This window comes from Tachysurus fulvidraco, chromosome 5, assembly GCF_022655615.1.
Source record: "Tachysurus fulvidraco isolate hzauxx_2018 chromosome 5, HZAU_PFXX_2.0, whole genome shotgun sequence".
Classification (NCBI taxonomy): domain Eukaryota; kingdom Metazoa; phylum Chordata; class Actinopteri; order Siluriformes; family Bagridae; genus Tachysurus; species Tachysurus fulvidraco.
Window position 1 is genome coordinate 31,786,426 of NC_062522.1, and position 20,847 is coordinate 31,807,272.

Genomic DNA, 20,847 nt, shown 5'->3' on the forward strand with positions numbered 1-20,847 from the left:
GGCCGCCAACCACTTTAAACCCCGCCCTTATGAGGTCGTGTGCGTCGAGTGGCCAATCAGAACACGCGGCAGGGAAAACGACAGCCAATGGATCGTTACTTAAGCCACGCGCACCTGTGCCTTTATTCAGAAAGTTAGCAACGAAGCGGGAAAAAAAATAAATAACTGAAAATCTAATTAATGCTTGTTGTTTTAGACAAAAGTTTACGACAAAGGGTTGTCTCTTATTATACGATTAAAAATACACGTTCGCAATGCACGGGTTTTTTTTTTAAATAGACATCTCGATTTCTATTGGGTCTAAGCTAAAGACACGCCTACAAGCCCTGCACGCGCGGGCACAAGCGCGCGAGCTATAACGGTCAACTTTACAGCTTTCAATATTAATTCTGTTTTTGGGGTTTATTTATTTGTTTGTTTGTTTGTTTGTTTGTTTGTTTGTTTGTTTTAGTTCTTTAAAAATAATTTGTTTTTACATATAATCACATAAAACATGTCAAAAATATTTTTACATATATTATATAATTCATATATAATATATATATAAAGGAACAAGTTACATTAAGTCTAAAATTAGGTAAAAAATATAATTCTATGAATGCTTAATAAAAACATTAAGTATTAATAATAGTTGATTGATCATTTAGAAATTTACAATTTAATGTTGCGGGGGGCACGGTGGCTTAGTGGTTAGCACATTCACCTCACACCTCCAGGGTTGGGGGTTCGATTCCCGCCTCCACCTTGTGTGTGTGGAGTTTGCATGTTCTCCCCGTGCCTCGGGGGTTTCCTCCGGGTACTCCGGTTTCCTCCCCCGGTCCAAAGACATGCATGGTAGGTTGATTGGCATCTCTGGAAAATTGTCCGTAGTGTGTGAGTGTGTGAGTGAATGAGAGTGTGTGTGTGCCCTGCGATGGGTTGGCACTCCTTCCAGGGTGTATCCTGCCTCAATGCCCGATGACGCCTGAGAGAGGCACAGGCTCCCCGTTACCGAGAAGTTCGGACAGTTTTTCTCTACGTTTGTCACAACCGAGTTACTGAGAAAACCACAAAGCGAAAAATTCTTATTCTTACTGAAAGACCCCTTTCAAAAAATATTAGATAAACATTCTACTGTCAGAGCTGCTATTATAGAAAATCAACACCTTCTGACTAATCAACATCAAGCATCGTTTTCTTTTTTTTCTGTTGTTTAATTTAAATGCCTTAATTGATGAAAATGAGTTAATATGTCCACCTGCCTGTTTAAAATACAAATATGTGTTAGTTGATACACAGGTTTTTAACAAGCATATAACATTTTGCATTTAAAACCCTTGAAACAGGAATCTGTACACACAGAGCAGATCGTTCTAAAATCTCCCGGTGAATAAGTAAATAAAGCCAGACATGGTGTAACATGGTAACAGCAGGGTTGGGCAGAGGAACCAGATATGTTTCTGGCAACCAAGGGAAAAGTCAACAGTAAACAATCACAGGTGGAGAAACATGACTATGTTATACTCAAATCTAATCATTAGATTTAGTTAGAAAAATGCAAATAGGACATAAAGAAAGTGTACAGAAAGTTTTAAAGCAGGTGTAAGAGTTATTTCACTGCAATGGCTGACCCGATTGTTGACCAAATGACTCGTCTGAAATTAAAACTGCTTGAAAAGGTGAGAGATTCATCTATTCATAATGGGATTTTTCTAATAATTTAGCCTCCTATTTCTAAATTCTCCTAAATATATTAACACTATATATTATTCACTTATTAACAATTGTGCTAAACACTTTGCTCATCATTATCGTGCTGTACAAAACTGATGAAGGCCTTCTCTTAGAATAAGAATAACGTTTGTTTGATTATGAAATGACTTATAAACAGGATTCAACAAGTGGGATGTAATTTAGACCTGGCAACTGAAATAAAAAAAACAAATCCACGACCATATTAATCCATCCAAAATATCAGCATTTTACTGTTTACTGAATAACATTGTGGGAGGCATGGTGGCTTAGTGGTTAGCACGTTCGACTTTCCTCCGTATACTCCGGTTTCCTCCCCCGGTCCAAAGACATGCATGGTAGGTTGATTGGCATCTCTGGAAAATTGTCCGGAGTGTGTGAGTGAATGAGAGTGTGTGTGTGCCCTGTGATGGGTTGGCACTCCGTCCAGGGTGTATCCTGCCTCGATGTCCGATGACGCCTGAGATAGGCACAGGCTTCCCGTGACCCGAGAAGTTCGGATAAGCGGTAGAAGATGAATGAATGAATGAATAACATTGTTAATATTTTTAGCATGGTATTAGCAAAAATGGATAATGCGGTTATCTAGCATCCGCACTTACAAGATTAAGGCTTTGCTCTGAGAAATATGTTTAAAATGTACTAACAAATGCATTTTCTTTGTGCTGCATTAGAGACTGGAGAATGAAAGAGCAGGTCATGATGAAAGGCCAGACTCTGTGCTTTCCACAAGTAATGCTACCTGTCAATTTGTGAGAAACAGAATTGTGATTCTGCAATATAAAATATTTTAAGTACCTATTTATGATTATTATGATAATGTATTATTTTAAGAGTGACTCAGATGACACAAACACGGTATCATAAATGTTTACTGTTTCAAAAGGTAATCATTAAAAAAAAAATTGCTTATAATGAATAGGGTAATACAATATTCACAGCTTCGACTGTTTCTGTTTTTTTGACACAGGAAGTTACGATGGACGGAACGAAGCGCTCCACAGCGCTCTGAGACGCAAAAGAGACTTACTCCGGAGACTACGGGTACCGACATGATACTGTAGTTTGTTATCATTAACGTTTACACCTTAGTGCTGTTGAATTCTGGATTCTGACTGGTTAGAAGGTGTTGATTCATTTTCTATGACAGCATATGTGACTGCAATCAAGCTCCAAATACTTCTCACATATTAAAGACACTTTGTTTCTATTCAGGAACAGCATATCTTAGACGAATTAGCGAGGCCTCAGACGTGGGCTGGAACTCGCAGACATCATCCTAACGAATCTCCTGTCTCGCCGTCACCCCCAGTTTATATCTATCAGTCTCCGCCTGCTGCCCCACCACCAGCTCCTCCTCCAGCCCCACCTCCTGCCCCACAACCTCCCCGAATCATCCAACACACTGTGAGAGACTTGATTAAACACTTTGAACCGCAAATGTGTCGGCTACCTCTGAACCCAATTGATCCAGATCAAGAATTCTTCTTTATTTTCATTTTTTCTTTCTCTGTAGGTTCCACATCCACCAGCCACCATTATTCAGCAGCTACCACAACAACAGCCACTTATAGCACAGATTCCACCAGTCCAACCTGCGCCCTACAGATCTGGAAGCATTAAAGAGGGTATTTTGATAGAAAGGATATTTGTCTTTCAAGATGTTTTACAATATTTTTAGACTAAATACAGCTCTTTTGCTAGAAGTTTCTTATCAAACCTATTACTGAAATGTCCTTTAATCACAATACACCTGACTATGAAGTGTTAATTATACTGTAAGCCTGAGTCTAAGCCTTCTGATGTGATGTTGATTTTTAGACATGGTGGAGCTAATGCTCATGCAGAATGCCCAGATGCACCAGATCATCATGCACAACATGATGCTCAAGGCGCTTCCTCCAATGGTCGCTGGCACAAACGGGAGTCCTCCTGTAGGCCAGGTGACCTTTGATTTCTGATTTATTGTCTCAATACTAAAAAGCTGCCTGGGATGTTAACAGCTGAACTATGAAATTCAGGGGAACTACATGAAAGCCAAAGGAGCCGTTCACCATCATCACCACTATGGGCCTCCGCCGCTTCCCCCTATAGGCTACTCAGCTTGGCCCTCAATGATGTCACCACAAAGGGAAGGGTGTTACCAGTCACCCGTTCAGCACATAACTGGCCCCGTAACTCTGCCTCCGCTTCACACGTACGTCTTAACACCACCGTTTTTCATCCTTCTTTATTGAGCTTTAACTTACCCAGAATACAATGAGTTTCTGGGTAAAAAACTTTCTTTTTAAAACATGAAGTAATACCATTCTTTATTCTGTTAGTTAGCAAGTTCGTTAATAAGCTTGCTAGTCGAAAAAAAAGACATTTAATTATTTTTTATTCATAAAAGTGAAAGGCTGAGAGAAGGACTGTTTACTGTCTACACCAATACATTTATAATCTATAAGAAGTATTAAAGCTCATGTCCGCCCTTTTGTCCTTCTTTCACTGAATCCTAAAGCGTCACTGTTGATGGGCTGAAGACGAGATTTCCTCTCGGACTCTAAGGTGTGTTAAAGGGTAGTTATTTATTCAATTTAATTAAAAATGATCATATTTATAAATTACCTCTGCACTGATTACCTCTCAGTTTTTTCTCTCAGCTTCCTGCACACATCTCAGGGTCTGTGAAGAAGACAATACACAAATAATTACATTCTTGGTAGAAATATATGCATCTTTGTAAATCAATAATAAAAAAATCTTTTGGACATGTTAGAAATTAAGCGTTGATGTGGTTCTTATTTGTGCTCAGGCTGAATGAAATTTACACTGCTACTTAAACGAGAATATTAATATTAATAAATAAATAGCCAGTTGAACATCATTTAAACTACACACATATATTGCTACAAGTAGCTTAAATAAAAAATAAAAATGAAATGATATGAAATTATTGTTGAAGAAATGGGATTTTTAATTTTTTATTATTTTTATTATTAACTTTTTATTCTAACGGATGTCCTCCTCCATTACATCAGTGCACTTATGCAACCAGGGATCTATTTACTGGTTTGTTTATTGGTGCAATTTTATTTTATTGCTATGCTTTGTTTATTCATTTATATTTTTATTTAATATTTTTTATTATAGTGTTTTAGTTGCTTAACAAATCGTATACAGTAATTTCGTGGTTTTGTGGTTTTTGTATGAATATGTTTGTCAGTAAAGGATTAAGGAGTTTAAAAGATGTATATTCAGAAATGTATTTTTATGATGCTTGGTCAAAATTATTTGAATGGATGATTATATAGAAATCATTAAAAGATTTGTAGTTTTGAGTTTTGTACGTGATTAATAAATAAATGATGATTTTATTAAGCGAAGATCTGGCAACCTGAAGCCTGCGGCTAATCGAAATCCGAACTGTGTGGTTGCTAACACGGCGGCCTGGCAACCTGAAGCCTGCGTTATAAAGGGAAGCACGGCGCTGTTCGAGTTCTGAAATGTGACTCTGACTCAATGATTCCAATGAGTCTATTCCAAGCGCCACTTCCAAGCTGTATTTTATTCTCAAATCGTTTTCCAAACCACAATGCGATAATATGAAAAATTAAGATTAAAAATAAAACATGACCCACACATTATTATATCATAACTGAGAAGTATGATTAAAAAAAAGAGTTCAGTTCTTCTGAGTTGAGTCTCTGATTCAGAATCGACTCTTTCGGGAATCGGTTCCCAGGGCTAAATAGAAGTAAAGCCTGTTTTAGGATCGAACGGTGTCGCAGTTGATCGTGTTGAAGTTTATATTTTTTAAAGATCCTGGCATTAACAAACAGGAGGGTGACTGAGTCTTCGTGGTGGTTTGTAATGTATGAATGGATAGTTGATGGACTGTCGTCGCTGTTTGTTCCGTTTTCCGTGTTTTCTGGAGGGAATTCGCCGAACTGGCCTAAGGACAGTAACCAGGCGCCACCACAAGACGAGGTCACTTACGAAACACAACAACAACAGGATAATTACCGACCTGCCAAACGAAACTATCAAAGGTGACCGAGTGCTTTATATCCTGTTGTTCCTCATTTTCTGTACTGTTAAACTTCGACGCGTTAGCTAGCGTGCTAACAAGCGCCCTGAGGAGGCTACAGTCCAACTCAGCTAGCTAGCTAGTTAAACATCCAGTCAGGTATCAATCTAACACCCACCGTTTAGTGTGGTTTATTCTTTATAATTAGCGTGTGACCGGTAAGCAGGGACTTATTTAACCGGTTTATAGAGAAATTCCGTTAAACTGCAGCTAACTAAGCTAGCCAGTTAGCGTAGCTCGAGCGCAAACGATTAGCATAGCTAGTTAAGCATAGCTTTTTAACTCTACTTCAGAATTTGACAAATAGAAGTGTTTTGAGTGTGAAAATGCCAATGAAACAACATTGGTGAGGATGTTTTATATCTGTCCTTTTAGTGATAGACAATATTAGTTTAAAATATCTAGAAACAAAATTAGTTTAATAAACGATTATAATTATTTGATGACTCGTCTTGCACTAGTCGTGTGTTTGTCCAATTACATGATCTATAGCGTTATACGTCCCTGTCTTGAGTCCCCTGTCTTGAGTCCCCTGTCTTGAGTCCCCTGTCTTGAGTCCCCTGTCATGAGTCCCCTGTCATGAGTCCCCTGTCATGAGTCCCCTGTCATGAGTCCCCTGTCTTGAGTCCCCTGTCTTGAGTCCCCTGTCTTGAGTCCCCTGTCTTGAGTCCCCTGTCTTGAGTCCCCTGTCTTGAGTCCCCTGTCTTGAGTCCCCTGTCTTGAGTCCCCTGTCTTGAGTCCCCTGTCTTGAGTCCCCTGTCTTGAGTCCCCTGTCTTGGGTCTTGCTCTTCAGTTGCTGCTTGTTGGCAGTAAACAATGTTTACTGGTGCATGATTTTACACCCTGTTCCCATTTTTAAACATGGTCAACCTCAGTAAACACACCGACTCTAAAAACACCTCGTTGTCTGTGTCACCGTCCTTATTAACGTGGCTGATTTCCCGAAATGTTTCTCTGTCCTGTATAGTTAGCCAAGCTACGTTCTTTAGAGTAGGTGGTCTAGCAGATCTCGAATACTGTTTTCTGTTAAACGTGTCAAACATACGCAAGCAAAACACACGTGTCAAAGTTTCACGGAACTTGTACGTTAACATTATTGTTTCTGTTCCGTCTAATGCAGTATTCACTCTCCTGATGGAGTGTCCGAGCAGCTGGAAGTCAAAAGACCAAGACGAGGTACGTAGATATGTTCCTGCTTCATTTAAAACCGAACCTATCCTTCAATTAGCACGTTGTTGCTATTAATTTAATGCGATTCCGTAATTGGTTTCCGTAATTGGTTTCCTTTTGCAGATGTGATCGTCCGAGTTGTGAAGAAGACTTTCACTAGGATCGCAGGGCTGCTACGTTTGCGACAACACAAGCCGCACCATTATGAAAAGGAGAGAGACTGTAGAGAAACGCAGGTTCGTTGTAGAAAGGTTGTTCTGTCTGATTCTGTCATCTTTAGCTTTCATGCAATATCTGGAATTGCACCAAAAGTGTTAAGTCTGTTGTAAATTATACTCTTAAATCCAGATTGGACATGTTGCTTTAGTGGGAATTGATGAAATTCACAGCAACGGCATAAATAAGTGGACGATTGGTGGGGATGTTAAAATGGGTAAGCACATTTGTATTCAAGTCCACAGTATACAGTCATTCAAGGCATTTTTTAGTTCATAGAATGTCTTGAGGAGAAAAGTGCTTAATATTTCTGTACATCTCATCAGAGAAACCGAGAGAGATGGGGTTAAGTGGGAAAGAGAGGAGTGTGCCAAACGTTTGTGTCGGTGCTCAGCCCCTGAGAAGGAAATTTGAGTGAGTATACAGAGTTCACCACATTTTATTGTTTATTCTCAAAACAATACTGATATTAAAGTTAGACTTTGAAATGATTAGAAAATGTATACAAACTGTCACTGCATCCCTGTATAAATCCCTGTTATACATCCCTGTTTAAAATGCATAAACATTGCTCTATATTTATGTATGAGTATTTTTTACCTACGTAGAAGCGGATCAGTGTTATATATGGGAAACCAGGACCGGCAGAAGGAGCTTCCACACAGGCGGTCACTGCACTTGCTGCCGTCACGCCCTGTCCTCCCTGACACAGATTTCCCTGGCCGCACACACAAACCCTGCCTCGCTGTAGAGGAGGTAGTGTACACGGTTAACCCATTGGCTCTGAGGGGTCTGTGAATTACTGAAAATAGTGTTTTAATCTTAATAAAATGTTTTCAGTGGGGAAGTTTAAATACATAACCATAGCCAATGTAAAATACCATTGTAACCATTTAAATGAATGATTAAATATTAATAAGCATCTTGATCGATTTGTTCATATCCTCCTGTGTTTTAGGCCCTAAAAGAAAGCGATAGAGAGCACTACAGAAAGCTGGTGGAGATGGTGTCTGAGAAGTACTCGAAGAACAAACCGCTGCCGTTTGGACGAGTGAAACCGCCGACGTACGACCGTTTTTGTTCAAATAAAATAAAATAACGCTCTAACAATAAGCAGTGCACCAAAACCCCTCCTATCTCCTTATTCATGCGAATGCCATAGAGCGTAGATGGTTGCACCGCATGATCTACGTACACACGCGATAGTGCACAGAAATTCACTAACAGCTCTAACGTCTGTTTATAGCACGACTTTTCCCCACGGCCGTACTACTCCCGAGATCAGCAAACCTACACCAATCAAAGGTGACTCCCAACAAATATTTCCCAGCTTCTTCACACACTTCATACTCAATGCTACCACTTATTAGTAAGTATTCTGTGTATTCTTAGTGAACCCACATGCACCAGTGTGGAGGAATTCTAATCTAAAAAGCTACGTAAAGGACAGGTAATTTGTTTACTCTGTTTTTCCAAAACACTTCTCCTCAACCTTATACAGTATTTTTTAATTATTATTATTATTATATTGTTTAAATGAAGCTTATTTGTCTCCTGCAGTGCACCAGTCAGTGATGTTGGGAGGAAGAAATCAGACCAACCGCTGAATAAAAACAGGGTACGCACATTATTGGCAATGCTGCAGTCATCAGTCTCTCTGAATAGCCGTGTCCATGAGCAGCGCTTCGGCTTGAGGCCTGAACCTCCATCTCTTTATTCTTGTCCCCAGCTATTAGACGTGGATCTATCCGTCGAGGTAGAAACCCGGCTGAACCTGAAAGACAGAGAGACCACTGCAGTGTGCCAGACCCGTGCCGAACCTGTGTTTGACACGAGCAAGCACCTGGAGGAGGAATTTCCCAGACTGACAAAGGTAGTGCTTCTCTCCTTATTAGCACCATCACAGAGAAAAATACACATAACACTTTGGGATGTGCTGTTATTACCCTGAGGTTCTATAACAGCATATACTGAAATTCTTTGTATACACCAACTTGAGTATGAAAAGTGTGTGTGTGTACGTCACTCTGGATAAATTTGTCTGTCAAATAATGTGTAAATGTGTGATGTGATGTGATGGGATGCATTACAGGAGATGCAACAGGAGGTGAGTGTTGCTCTTGCACACAGAGATCCTGACCTAATTCTGAGCAGCGCTTTCAAACTGCGTATCACACAGAGAGATCTGGCAACCCTGCAGGAGGGCTGCTGGCTCAACGATGAGGTAATATACAATATTAAATGATGTAATGTGCGAATGCTTATAACAAATCAAATTGGCAACGATTAGTGTTTTTGATTTATCAGCGAACATCATGCTTTTAATGTTGTGGGGTGTGTGTGTGTGTGTGTGTGTGTGTGTGTGTGTGTTTTAACCTGTCGTGCACATTATAGCCAGTCATTTCATTGTTATATGAAAATTATCCACACCCCTCCAATCAGATTGGAGAATTGTGGTGTAATGGAATAAAGATTGGAATATAGTCATTTTTGTTAGAGAGGTATAGAACACCAATCCTTTCTGTTTGACCATCTATCAGGTGATCAATTTCTACCTTAACCTGGTGATGGCACGGACGGAGCAGGAAGCATGCGGGAGGAAGGTGTACTGCTTTAGCACCTTCTTCTTTCCTAAGCTGCATGGGGGTGGCCACGAAGCCGTGCGTCGCTGGACCAAGGCCGTCGACCTCTTCCTCTACGACTTCATCCTCATCCCTTTGCACCTGGGGGTCCACTGGTCTCTTGCCGTGAGTTGTTTTCTATAAACGTTCTCATGTTGTTTGGTTACAAAGTTGATTGGTCGATTTGTTCAATAAGAATAAAACCTAGATGTGTTATTTATTTATTTTTGGTGTCGTCTAGGTCGTCGACTTCAGAGCAAAGTCTGTGAGGTCGTACGACTCCATGGGTCAGAGGCACGATGACATTTGTAACATGATACTGTAAGTGGCCAAGCTCAGTTTCTATGGAAAGAATTCCTCATGCCTTATCTGACTGACTGCTCGACTTTTATTTATTTATTTATTTTATTTTGTTCAATTGCAGGATGTACATAAAGGAGGAGTGTGAGGTGAAGAAAGGCAAAGGTCTGGAAATCTTAAAGTGGACGGTGACCAGCTTACGAGCTACTGTAGGTTTGAAGCAGGAATCTTTTTTTTTTTTTTTTTTTTTTTTTAACTTTATGATCATTGTTTCATGTCTTATTTAATGACTGTTACACATTTCTGAAAATAAATTGCCAGGAGGTTCCACAACAGAAGAACGGAAGTGACTGCGGGGTCTTTGTGTGCAAGTATGCCGACTATATCGCACGTGGACGACCCTTTACCTTTAGACAGGTAACACACATCTTGTATTGACCTGTAAATAAGTACAGAATGCATTTCTAGTTCAATACACAGGAGCAGGGGGTGTAAGAGCTGGATTAAACATCTTATTAGCTAGCAAATGAGCTGTAAGCTGAAATTATACAGTAAGACATCTAGCTAGCTAGTAAGGTGATTAATGTCACATACAAGCTATACATCGTTTGCATGTCATTTTCATGGCTGGTTGATAAGGATGCTTGGAGCTGTAACCCAACCCAATCCACCACTGCGTTTTTTTTTTCTTTTTTTCTTCATGCCAAAACATTAAGAGCTTAAGAATGTCTGTGCATGTTCAGACCAACCAAGCTTCACACACGTGATGTATATAAACACGTTTACATCGAATACCCGTTACCTGTATTTTATTATGTATAAGGATGCACTGAAGATCACAGTAACGATAAACTGTTAATTGCTGGCTGGATTTCATAATTTCTTCAAAGCACAGATTATATATCCAATATCTTTTGCCTGTTTGTCTCTCTGCACAGTGTCACATGTCATATTTCCGTAAAGTGATGATCTGGGAGATTCTCAATCAGAAGCTGCTGCAGTAGGAGGGCAAAAAAAAAAAAACAGAACAAACTGAACTTGATCTGACCAAAGCACCAGACCACACAACGCATGTCCTCTGCATTTCTCTACAGACGTCTGCTTCCGTCCTACCCTCGGCCCTGTCCGGTCCGTTCGGACGGGTGGTGGTGGTTAAATCACTGGTGTGTGTGTGTGTGTGTGGGTTCGGATGGATGAAGGTTCGGGTTAGACGGTCAGCCACATAATCAGCACATGGAGAATGGAGTTTTGTTTTTTTTTTCTTCCCTAATTGCTTTGTCGTTAATAAAGCATTTGTCATTCCTTAGAATGGTCTTATTGACCCTTTGAGATGTGATCATTCGAACGTATGCTGATGTAAAGAAGCGCATGACGGTCTCTTTTTCGTTTTGTTTTGTTTTCTCCTCCATGGGCTGAACCTTTTATAGTATTTTTACCACCGTGTTTGAACTAGGAAAAAGGAAGGAAACAACTTATTTATTAAGCTGGATAAAAAAACAGGTTTGATTTTCTTTCATAGCAATCACGGGCAATGACGGAAGTGAATGTATGCGAGAGCTTTATGGTACCTGAGCTGTGGATTGCAGTGAAAGCTCCAGTATTTATTGCGTGTCGTTTAGTCCAGAGTGCCTTGATGATGGCTATTTTTTGTCCAATCTTTTTCTAAATCTGTAGGAGACAAATAGATTTACTAAAACACACTACATGTGTGCTACTGGAGGTGTGTGTGTGTGTGTGTGTTTGCCTGAAATGAGACATTACTGAGGTATGTACAGTATAAAGAGTGTTTGGTGACAAAAACCTGTTTTTATATATTTGACTTGGATTATATGCGATATTTGTAATGCAAGTATGTTTTCTTTTTTCCAAACTGGAAGGATAATGGATGCCAAACAGACATGGTTATGGTTTCAGATCTCTAATATTGCATGGTCAAGGAAAGCCCTTTAAAAGGAGCAACAAGTAGCATTATTTATCTCTGGCCTGCCAGTCGTATTACGAAAACCCTGTTTTTATTTTCTTCCCACCTTTTGTAAAACCATGCCAGTAGGTGGAATGATGATGCTCAAGTGCAAATGTATACGTGTACATGGTGTCCTGCAGTGTACCAGCTTCCCACCCTGGGTGTATGTCTGTCTGCTTCGCTCTCAGACCCGCACCCATGACCAAGGCTCGCTGAAGACGAACCAATGAAACCGTATAGCCGTTTAATTTCCTTCAGTTTCAGTATACAGCAGATAGAAAAAGATGTTCATCAGCTTCATCTCTTCCCATCGTGCAGAGTTCTCAGTTCTCCTTCTGCGACAGGATTTAACACGAATATTTCAGATTTTATTGAAAAATTCACATTTTTGCTCCTTTCTTTTCTAATGCAATCTTTATTTATGACCTAATATCTTTTGGTTTAGTTTAAACTGAACTGTTAGTTTTGTCTGATCTGTTTGTGTGTGTGTGTGTGTGTGTGTGTGTGTAAGATTGAGTGTGTGCAGTTTATAAGTTTAACTGAAATTCGGAGGACTACTGTATATGCGCAGTTTTTGTTTTTTTGTTCATTCAAAATGTTGGTAATTATTTTTATAAAGAATAAACTACTGGAAGGAAAACATTTGTCTTTTTTTTTATCCCCACGAGTATTCTTTTCTTTCGTCTGATCGGGACAAGCCAGCACCGAACGTCATGTAAAAGTTCATACATCCTTAAGAGTGCCTATTTGTTTAAAAAAAAAAAAAAAGGATGCATAATTTTGAATAATTGTTTTCTTCACGTGTTTTCTTGTAAATTCAAACTGAAGAACATTTACCACCTACAAACACTGGCATGTGCAAACCCTTGTACTGCACAATAGATGCACCGACAATATTTCGCCACTAGGTGGCGCCGCCAAGTGTGTGTCATTATAAGGGCATCCATTCTGTTGGACCGACTTGTAAAAACAAATTTTAACTTTTTTTTTATTCAGGCAAACTGTATGTTTATTAGTTCTTTTTTTAATATGAGACACAGCAGCTAAAGAAAACATTGATACGATACACAACAAACTCCCCTGAATGAACAGTAAACACTATTTCAGGCTTAACTCGACGCACTGCATTCGTTTCAGCTAACAGAATTCCAGCACAACACACTGAAAAAAAAATGAAAAATGGCTGAGGATGAGGAGGAGAGTTAAGCTTGTGGTAGAGAGCACTAACGATTCTGTCTTCGTAGGAAAAGATCGACGACGAAGCTCGTTATTTTCCTATAACGGGGACGTCTTGTGATGGATTAGTGCCACAGCAATTTCACTACGAATATGGATCTAGAAAAATCGGGGTTTCTTACAGAGCTACACAGACACCATGTTGGTCCTAGAAAGTTCTGCTTGATCTAGGTTTACCTGTCTGTAATGCTCACTTTAGTAACTTTTTCCTGCTTGGGCTTTCACTTAAGGGATAAACCTGCCCTGAATTTGGAGTGGAAACAAAAACACGACCCGGTTCTCACCTGAAATAAGACCGTCCATTTCCTGCCCTGCTTTTATGTGATCCACTGGTTTATTTATCACTGTCACTTAATTATTCACACAGCTGAGTGTGTATGTGTGTGTGTGTGTGTGTGATGGAGACACCAGAAGCTGGTGCTCATGGGAGTGTAAGAGGATCTACCGTCCCATATATGATCTCTGAGAAAGATCTGGATCCCTGTGTAAACAATATGATGAGCACCAACGTTCTAGTAACAAGTTCTTCTAAAAAAATGTTTTTACATGGCAGTTTTGTGAGGTTGTGTTTAACATGCTGAAGTTTAGCCCTGAACCAGGTTTAATACTGAACATACAGTACAGGTCCCACATGTACAAGCTAAAGATTATACACTTCCTTAAATCTAGTGTATGTCCAAGTCAAGTAATTATGAAGACCGTCCTGTTCTGTAGTCACCCAGAAGACGACGGGTTCCGTCTTCGGATCTGGTTTCTCTCAAGGAAGTTGTTTCTCGCCATCTCTGCCTCGTTCTTTAGGGATCCGGATTTCTGCAAAGCTTGTTAAAAGTGCTAGACAACTTTAAACTAAAGACACACGTGGAATTTTCATGACCCAGACGGCTGGTTTCTGTACTAATCCTAGACCTTCTAAATATAAAAGAGCGTCCACACTCTGTAATCCTTCGGCAGTCCTCAGCGTAAGCTTTTGTGCCACAGGTCAAAACACGGCACGGCGTGTAAGCGCACGTACTTCTGCCCACCAGACGAGCACTCGAGGCAACCGTAGACGGTCTCTCTGCGCTGGTGGGACATGCTACAGAGCGCACACAGGCCTTTGGGGATGTTATGGTTGAGCAGGTTGACTCGAGTGTGCTTGTCCTCACGCATGTACGATGAGGAAAGGTCGGTCATGCTGGCCGCCTTCTCGTAGTAATCCGCCACGTCATCCATGTACAGGTCAGAGTGCGTGAGCTCCTCGAATGTTCTGTCGTCTTATAGTGGAGGAAAATGACCCAGAACAAAACATACGTTAGATATATACGTGTAGCTCGGACGATATTTGCAGATACGAAAAGGTTCTCTGGTCTGATCAGACAGAAAATTGGCCTTGACACAAAGCACTACATTTGTTAGAAACACAGAAACTGCTCAAAACCTTTCCCATAGTGAAGCACGGTGGTGGTAGCATCATGCTGAGCCTCACCCTTGTACTGTATTAACGGTTGTTTTTCCAATGAGCAGGATCATATCCTCTCTCTTTAGCTTGTAAAGGACACATTACCTGCTCTGAAGGGATTCCCATAAATGATTCCCGAGAAGAACCTTCGCAACCTGCCGACCGAGAACCTGCCGAAGAATCCACCGATCTGCTCGCGCATCTGCTCTCTCTCAAAGCCTCCAACTGACCCCGGTGCTACACAGATATCTGCTCAGACGACGTACAGTCAGGATGCAGGAGATAAATGAGTATAAAATCGCATTTTTAGTGCACATTGTGCCACAGAGAGCATGCAATATACAAAGACTAGTAAGGGAAAGGTAATATAACTTCCTAAAACAAGTATTAACTTACCGAGACGTCCATCCAGACGAACGTAAAGATCAAATATGCTGAAGGCTATGGTGGTGTGGGCAGGAATTACGATGGATTTGTCACGGCCTTTGGGATTATGGATGTCGTCTATCTGAAACTGTAAGATAGAGGGGTGTGTGTATGTGTGTGTGTATTTGTGTGTGTGTGTAGCCTTACATGCTACAATGCATTATGTTTAAACACATGTCTTCCTGACTGTGTGCAAGTTTACCCGCATGGTAGCGCCACGCATGCCAGCGTGAACAGTGAGAGAACATTGTCGCGTGGTGCGAATGCTCTCCATGACGACGCACAGTACGGTGCGCCCACTGTCTTTAGACTGACGGATCAGACAGTGATCCAGGTCAACTTTCCTGGTGAGAGAGAGAGAGAGAGAGCACTTATTGTTTGCGCAAACTACAAAAATACATTTAATAACTTCAAAATACATTTAATACAGGATTGAATTAAAGGTGGGGTCTCCGTTGTTTGAAAGTCAATGTTGACATTTGAAATCACCAAAACAAACACGCCCCTAACCCAAATGGGTGTCATCCCTGTTTTGATAGCTCCGCCCACACATACATACGTAACCCAGGTAACTATTATGGCGGAACTTTCTGCTAATGTCAGACATGCGCACTGAACGCTCTCTCCAAAGCGTATTGACAAGACACGCCCCTTTCTGCACATTGGCTACACGTTTGTTTTGTTTGTCGGCCCGACTCGGTTTTCTGAAGCATTTCTCAAACATCGTGCAGCCCACCTTTAATACAATAATATTTTAGCTGATTATGTATTACTTTTTAATATACTAACTCTACTCTACTACGTAAAATGACCCGATACAACAACCTGGAGTTCAGCTCCCGTAGTAAGGTCGGGACCTCCACCTCATGTTTGGTCACAACCCCAAAGGACGCTTTGACCGCCACAGAGTCCGACCCGCTGATGTTGACGCCCACTTCGTGAATCAGATGGTTGCCCAAGCGTCCGTTCAGAGACACATCTGACTTGTCTTCATAGTTGAGAAGTTGGTAAGAGGACACTCCTAACACGGAGGAACGGCTCGGGTTACCCATCTCATAATAAACGCACGCTTCATATCTCTTTGCATCTTGTATTACGTTGTAATGATGTGCTAATGTAAATAATAATGCAGCTTGTGTAGATTTTGCTCTGTTAATGCATCATTACCACATTTTTGCACATGTTTTTGTTTTGCTATTTTCATGTACGTGTGTTTTTTTTTGTGGTCCCGCTGTTGACTTTTGCACTAATGTATTTTAAGGCATAAATGTGATTTTTAATGACTTTAATTACCGTCAGTACAACATTAACAAACTATGTGAAAACATGTTGCTGTTGTGTTTTTATTTTTGTCGTCATCTTTTTAAATACGCTGTTGAGGGTTGTGGGTTTTTCTCTAATGTTCTTGCATGTTTCTTTTTTTTCCCTGTCAAGTTTTTGTTCTTAGAGTATTTGCATCGATGCTAGCTTTATCCCATGTTTTTCTATTCCCAGAACACTAGAAACACGTCGGATATAAACAGAGCTCCGTTTAAACACGCGCTCGGTTTCTGTCAAAACCCGCAGTTTACCTGCAGTGATCTCCTTTTCTCCCACGAGTATGTCCTTGAGCGAGAACGGTGTCGAGGCATATTTTGTCTTCTTCCAGAAATGCCTTCTTCTCTTCTTAGTCACCAGGCTGAGAGGTTGATATCGGTCGGCTTCGCTGAGGCTCGGGACGGGTATCAGATGCCCGGTGTCCCCGACCTGCTTCACAAAGTTCTTAGTGGCTGCTGCAAACATAGCAAAAACTCATGACCTCGAAACGTCGGATCAAAGCATCAGTAATCAGCGTTATATGTGCAGCATGTTTGCTTCCCAGTGGCTGTTAGTGAGGAGAAAGAGAACGAGAATGCGCATTGGCCACTCAGGCACAAGTGATAAATAATGAACAGAAAGAAATCTGATAAGCCTGTCCTGTCAAATGCATCGTGTTCTTCACTGTCCAGTCTTGTCAGCTTCAGACCGCATCGAAGTCTTTACGTTTGACCTACGGCATTACTGCATTCAATAATTCTTACCACAAAAGACTTTGTTCCGTTTAACATCCAACATCTAACAAAGTCTGAGTGTGAAATCCGAGAACGTCACTTCATAACGACGTAGGAATCCTGTTATCGATTATCGATTATTTCCCTAAAAACTGCACGTCACTGAATGTCTGATCCCTTACTGTATATAACAGTATATTTTTTTGTCAGCATGCAGAAAGCGTCATGTCTAAAGAGAAACCGTAACGATAAAACAGGCCTCTTTTCCTGTGAGACTATCATCTCTAACATCTGCTCTTCTGATTCTGCTTAAGCAAAATGTTAGATATAAGATCTCCAGTCTGTTAAACTGATGAGTACAGACACTAAGGAAATGCGTAATATCCTAAAATCACAAAACGAACCGTACGGTTTAGGGTTCGGGGCCCGAACCGTCACCTTTCTTTCTCCTTCTGTAAGATTTCTACGTGAAAGAATAAACATGGTACTGTATGTGCGGTAATTTATGTTATACGGGACACCACGAGAAAGTAATTATATATCTTGTGAACGTAGATGAACGACTAGGCCGTATACCTACTGCTGAGCGCTGGCCTTTTACAACAACACTCCATTCTTAAAAGGGTAAAGATCTCCTATTTATGGAAGAAGTGGCTCACACATGACCTCATGTGGCTTTCTCTGTAATTTCACTATTGGGTGGAGAAAAAAAAAGTCAAATCTTGTTTGAGGAACATTTTGCAACATGTGAATGTGTTTGAGTGTGTGACTGAAAGAGCGCCCTTACAAAGCGGCATCTGTACGGAAAACAAGCAGAGTTTACACTGCTTCATTGTGGTCTAGGTCTGGAACATCCCTGAGGTCAGAGTGTTAGTTTGGCTGCAATGACGATAACGACGCTAAATAGCTGTGTGTACACTGAGAGGTAGCTAACCCGGAACAAATTACCTAATTTAGTTCGCTCAACAACTGGGCGGAAAAGAGGGAATTGTGGGATGGAAGGTTTGGGCTGTTCATATCCAGGATCCGTTTTAGAAGGCAAGATCATACTGTAGCAAGAGATTGTGGAGATTTTGGAAGTCCAACCAAAATAGCCACGGGTTTCTAACTAATAATGACTTGAAAATAACTTACGGCCATAACGCAACGGTCTGATCTCAGCTGAATGTTTCCTTTAAACGATCCCCTGAGATTAAGGATGACCTGGAGTGAGTTGTGTTTACGATCCTACACATGGATCATCAAAATGTGGTCACTGGGCCATCACCGTCGCTTGCGTAGAAAGGAGCCGCCAAAATAAAACCGATCCTCAGGCGCACCTTTACCGATTTCTTAAACCACACGGCCGGCTAACAAACACGTCTGTAAGCAACAAAACACTTTAAGTTCTGTTATAGAGAAGAACCCACAACATGTTGTACTTCTGTTTGTTATGTCCATGGAACAAGTTAGTTCTCACTCACTGCGATGCGTCTTGCGGCCGGAACTACAGTCGGAGCTCCTGTTATAGAAAATTCATCAACGTTTTATAGAGTAAACGTGACCTCAGCAGTGAGTTAGTAAGAAAACAGCATTAAAAAAAAGCCTCATGCATGAATCTGGATTCCTTCTGAACCCGTCGAGCCTCCGGATATCCTGGACATCACAGCTGCTTTTCTCCTCTTCCACTCGTGTACCCTCTCTCGGTCCGCCCGTGGCCTCCGGAAGCCGTCTGATATATCTACAATCCTTTATCATCTCGCCATCTCACAGCTGTTTATGGCATCTCTGGGCATCAATGTGGTTACTGAAAATGAACAAATGAATGAATTAAATAAATTTTTCCAGAGACAAGATTATAATATACAATTGTTTGAAATCACTTGAAGTCATTTGGAGTAACGTTTATTATACGTTTTGTGCGTTGTTTTTTAAGGGTGCCAATAATTAAGGATGACTGTATTAACAATTTTAAATGAAATTCTACAGTGTGAAAGTTTTACTTTGACACTTTTTTATATGTAAGTTAAAAAAAAAAAACTTTTGTCAGTTATTTGAACTAGTTTGATGAGAAGTGGTGAGAATAGTGGAAGGAGATTAGGCTCTATCTCTCTCTCTCTCTCTATGAGAAGGAAGACGAGAGAGGAGAGAAGGGATGGAGAGAAGGGGAGAGAAAGAGAGAGATGAGGAGAGAGAGCAGAGAGAGAGAGAGAGAAATAAGGGGAGAGCGAAAGAAGAGTAGAGAGAGAGAGAGAGAGTAGCGAGATGAGAGAGAGAGAACAAGAAAGAGACCCAGAGAGAGAGGCAGGAGCTGAGCAAGGAGAGAGACGAGAGAGAAGAAAGGAGCAAGAGAGAGAGAGAAAGAGAGAGAGAGAAAGAGGAAGAGCAAGATAGAGAGAGAGAGAGAGAGAGAGGGAGAGAGAGAGAGAGAGAGGAGAAAGAGAAAGGAGAAAGAGAGGCAGAGAGAAAGGAGAGAGAGAGAGAGAGAGAAAGAGAAGAAAGAAAAGAGAGAGAGAAGTGATGAATGCGCGCAGAAAGGAGAACAGAGATAGAGAGAGAGAGAGAAAGAAAAGATAGCTTTAGAGAGAAAGCTATCGAGAAGATAAGAGAGAGAAGATATAATAGAAGAAGAGAGGAAAGGGAAAAGAGAGAAAGGAAATAGAAAGAAGAGAGAGGAGAGAGAGAAAGGAGAAAATGATAAAAGGAGAGAGAGAGAGGAGAAAAGAAAGACAAAAGAGAGGAGAGAGAGAAGAGAAAGAAAGGAGAGAGGAAGAAAGAGAGAGATAGAGAAGAGCATCTTTTTATCTCGCCCATCCTACCTGCCATAATCTCTTCTCTCTCTCCCTCCCCTCTCTCCGTCTTTCTCTCTCTCACTCTCTCCCTTCTCTTCCCTCTCGTCTCCTCTCTCTTCTTCTCTCCCTCTCTCTCTCTCCTCTTCCACTCACGTACCCTCTCTCAGTCCACCCGTGGCCTCGAGAAGCCGTCTGATATATCCACATCCTTTATCATCTCACCATCTCACAGCTGTTTTTGGCATCTCTGGGCATTAAGGCAAACATGAAACACACCAAAATGAGCATATATTAGTCTATATGTAATATAGAGTCTATCTACTGTATATAATATGGATCAGGTTACTAACAGCATCAGTTATCCGAAACATAAGAATATAAAAGTCTATCGATATTAAAGGTAAAATGCATGAATTTGTAAATATACATCGTTATTTTTAAATGCAAGACCGTAGAGTCCTACAGACCACCAGGTCCTGACAGAATGACAATGTCTAAGAAACTTGGAGGCACGGAGAGGATCTTGGCTGACTTTTCCATGCAGCCATATTTCAGGTTGCTTTGTATTGTTAGGTTTGTTTTTGTAGGCTGTAACTCAGACCACAAGCTTTCAAACGTAGTTTAAGTCCAGAGACTAAAATAGTACAAAATGTTAATTTTTCCCACATTTGTGTTTGGAGTCGTTTTCTTTCGCGAAAGATTCATATACAGCCAGGTACAGGTACAATCTGCTGGCTTTAACAGGACACATACACACTGTTACTCGCAAAATTGCATTTATTTAATCTGCCAAAGTTCTCATTTTTAGCTCAGCAACTTCCAGCGACCTCCCAAAAGCACACCTAAGGTGACTGAAAATAGCCTCTAGGTGTG

General features: G+C 40.8%; 3 protein-coding genes across 5 annotated transcripts; 2 read left to right on the forward strand and 1 right to left on the reverse strand.

Moving 5' to 3' along the window:
- Positions 1 to 891: 891 nt before the first annotated feature.
- Positions 892 to 4,509, forward strand: zgc:112416 (uncharacterized protein LOC550509 homolog). 3 transcript variants are annotated; one of them, XM_047813352.1, is made up of 9 exons: positions 892 to 1,478; positions 2,406 to 2,463; positions 2,702 to 2,775; positions 2,947 to 3,138; positions 3,248 to 3,359; positions 3,553 to 3,674; positions 3,753 to 3,928; positions 4,235 to 4,281; positions 4,377 to 4,509. In XM_047813352.1, exons 1-8 carry the CDS (start codon positions 1,434 to 1,436, stop codon positions 4,278 to 4,280), a joined length of 825 nt encoding a protein of 274 aa, XP_047669308.1. In that variant the 5' UTR covers positions 892 to 1,433; the 3' UTR covers position 4,281; positions 4,377 to 4,509. The 3 variants fall into 3 exon arrangements, with proteins under 3 accessions (XP_047669308.1, XP_027015821.2, XP_027015822.2); XM_027160020.2 differs by having other exon boundaries at positions 893 to 1,658; XM_027160021.2 differs by having other exon boundaries at positions 893 to 1,658; positions 4,364 to 4,441.
- Positions 4,510 to 5,439: 930 nt separating this feature from the next.
- senp2 (SUMO specific peptidase 2) lies at positions 5,440 to 12,713 on the forward strand. Its single transcript, XM_027160022.2, has 17 exons — positions 5,440 to 5,765; positions 6,924 to 6,979; positions 7,097 to 7,209; positions 7,322 to 7,406; positions 7,516 to 7,603; positions 7,798 to 7,945; positions 8,148 to 8,254; positions 8,436 to 8,494; positions 8,582 to 8,639; positions 8,750 to 8,807; positions 8,919 to 9,062; positions 9,282 to 9,413; positions 9,730 to 9,936; positions 10,052 to 10,131; positions 10,235 to 10,319; positions 10,432 to 10,527; positions 11,049 to 12,713. Exons 1-17 carry the CDS (start codon positions 5,587 to 5,589, stop codon positions 11,112 to 11,114), a joined length of 1,761 nt encoding a protein of 586 aa, XP_027015823.1. The 5' UTR covers positions 5,440 to 5,586; the 3' UTR covers positions 11,115 to 12,713.
- Positions 12,714 to 12,852: 139 nt separating this feature from the next.
- On the reverse strand, positions 12,853 to 17,343 carry pjvk (pejvakin). The gene is made up of 6 exons (XM_027160016.2): positions 16,745 to 17,343; positions 15,999 to 16,194; positions 15,376 to 15,517; positions 15,144 to 15,261; positions 14,853 to 14,996; positions 12,853 to 14,562 (listed from the first exon to the last, which is right to left on the reverse strand). Exons 1-6 carry the CDS (start codon positions 16,953 to 16,955, stop codon positions 14,264 to 14,266), a joined length of 1,110 nt encoding a protein of 369 aa, XP_027015817.2. The 5' UTR covers positions 16,956 to 17,343; the 3' UTR covers positions 12,853 to 14,263.
- Between the last annotated feature and the right edge of the window lie 3,504 nt (positions 17,344 to 20,847).

Bases quoted from the DNA above. Each gene is read 5' to 3' on its own strand.
- zgc:112416 (XM_027160020.2), top strand. From the start codon at position 1,602: ATGGCTGACCCGATTGTTGACCAAATGACTCGTCTGAAATTAAAACTG. The intron at 3,675-3,752 runs GTGACCTTTGAT...TATGAAATTCAG, and splicing joins GGAGTCCTCCTGTAGGCCAG to GGGAACTACATGAAAGCCAA. The intron at 3,929-4,234 runs GTACGTCTTAAC...TGAATCCTAAAG, and splicing joins ACTCTGCCTCCGCTTCACAC to CGTCACTGTTGATGGGCTGA.
- senp2 (XM_027160022.2), top strand. From the start codon at position 5,587: ATGTATGAATGGATAGTTGATGGACTGTCGTCGCTGTTTGTTCCGTTT. The intron at 9,937-10,051 runs GTGAGTTGTTTT...GGTGTCGTCTAG, and splicing joins GGGTCCACTGGTCTCTTGCC to GTCGTCGACTTCAGAGCAAA. The intron at 10,320-10,431 runs GTAGGTTTGAAG...ATAAATTGCCAG, and splicing joins TGACCAGCTTACGAGCTACT to GAGGTTCCACAACAGAAGAA.
- pjvk (XM_027160016.2), bottom strand. From the start codon at position 16,955: ATGTTTGCAGCAGCCACTAAGAACTTTGTGAAGCAGGTCGGGGACACC. The intron at 16,195-16,744 runs GTAAACTGCGGG...CCTCCGTGTTAG, and splicing joins AGAAAAGGAGATCACTGCAG to GAGTGTCCTCTTACCAACTT. The intron at 14,563-14,852 runs GTAATGTGTCCT...CTCCACTATAAG, and splicing joins TGGGAATCCCTTCAGAGCAG to ACGACAGAACATTCGAGGAG.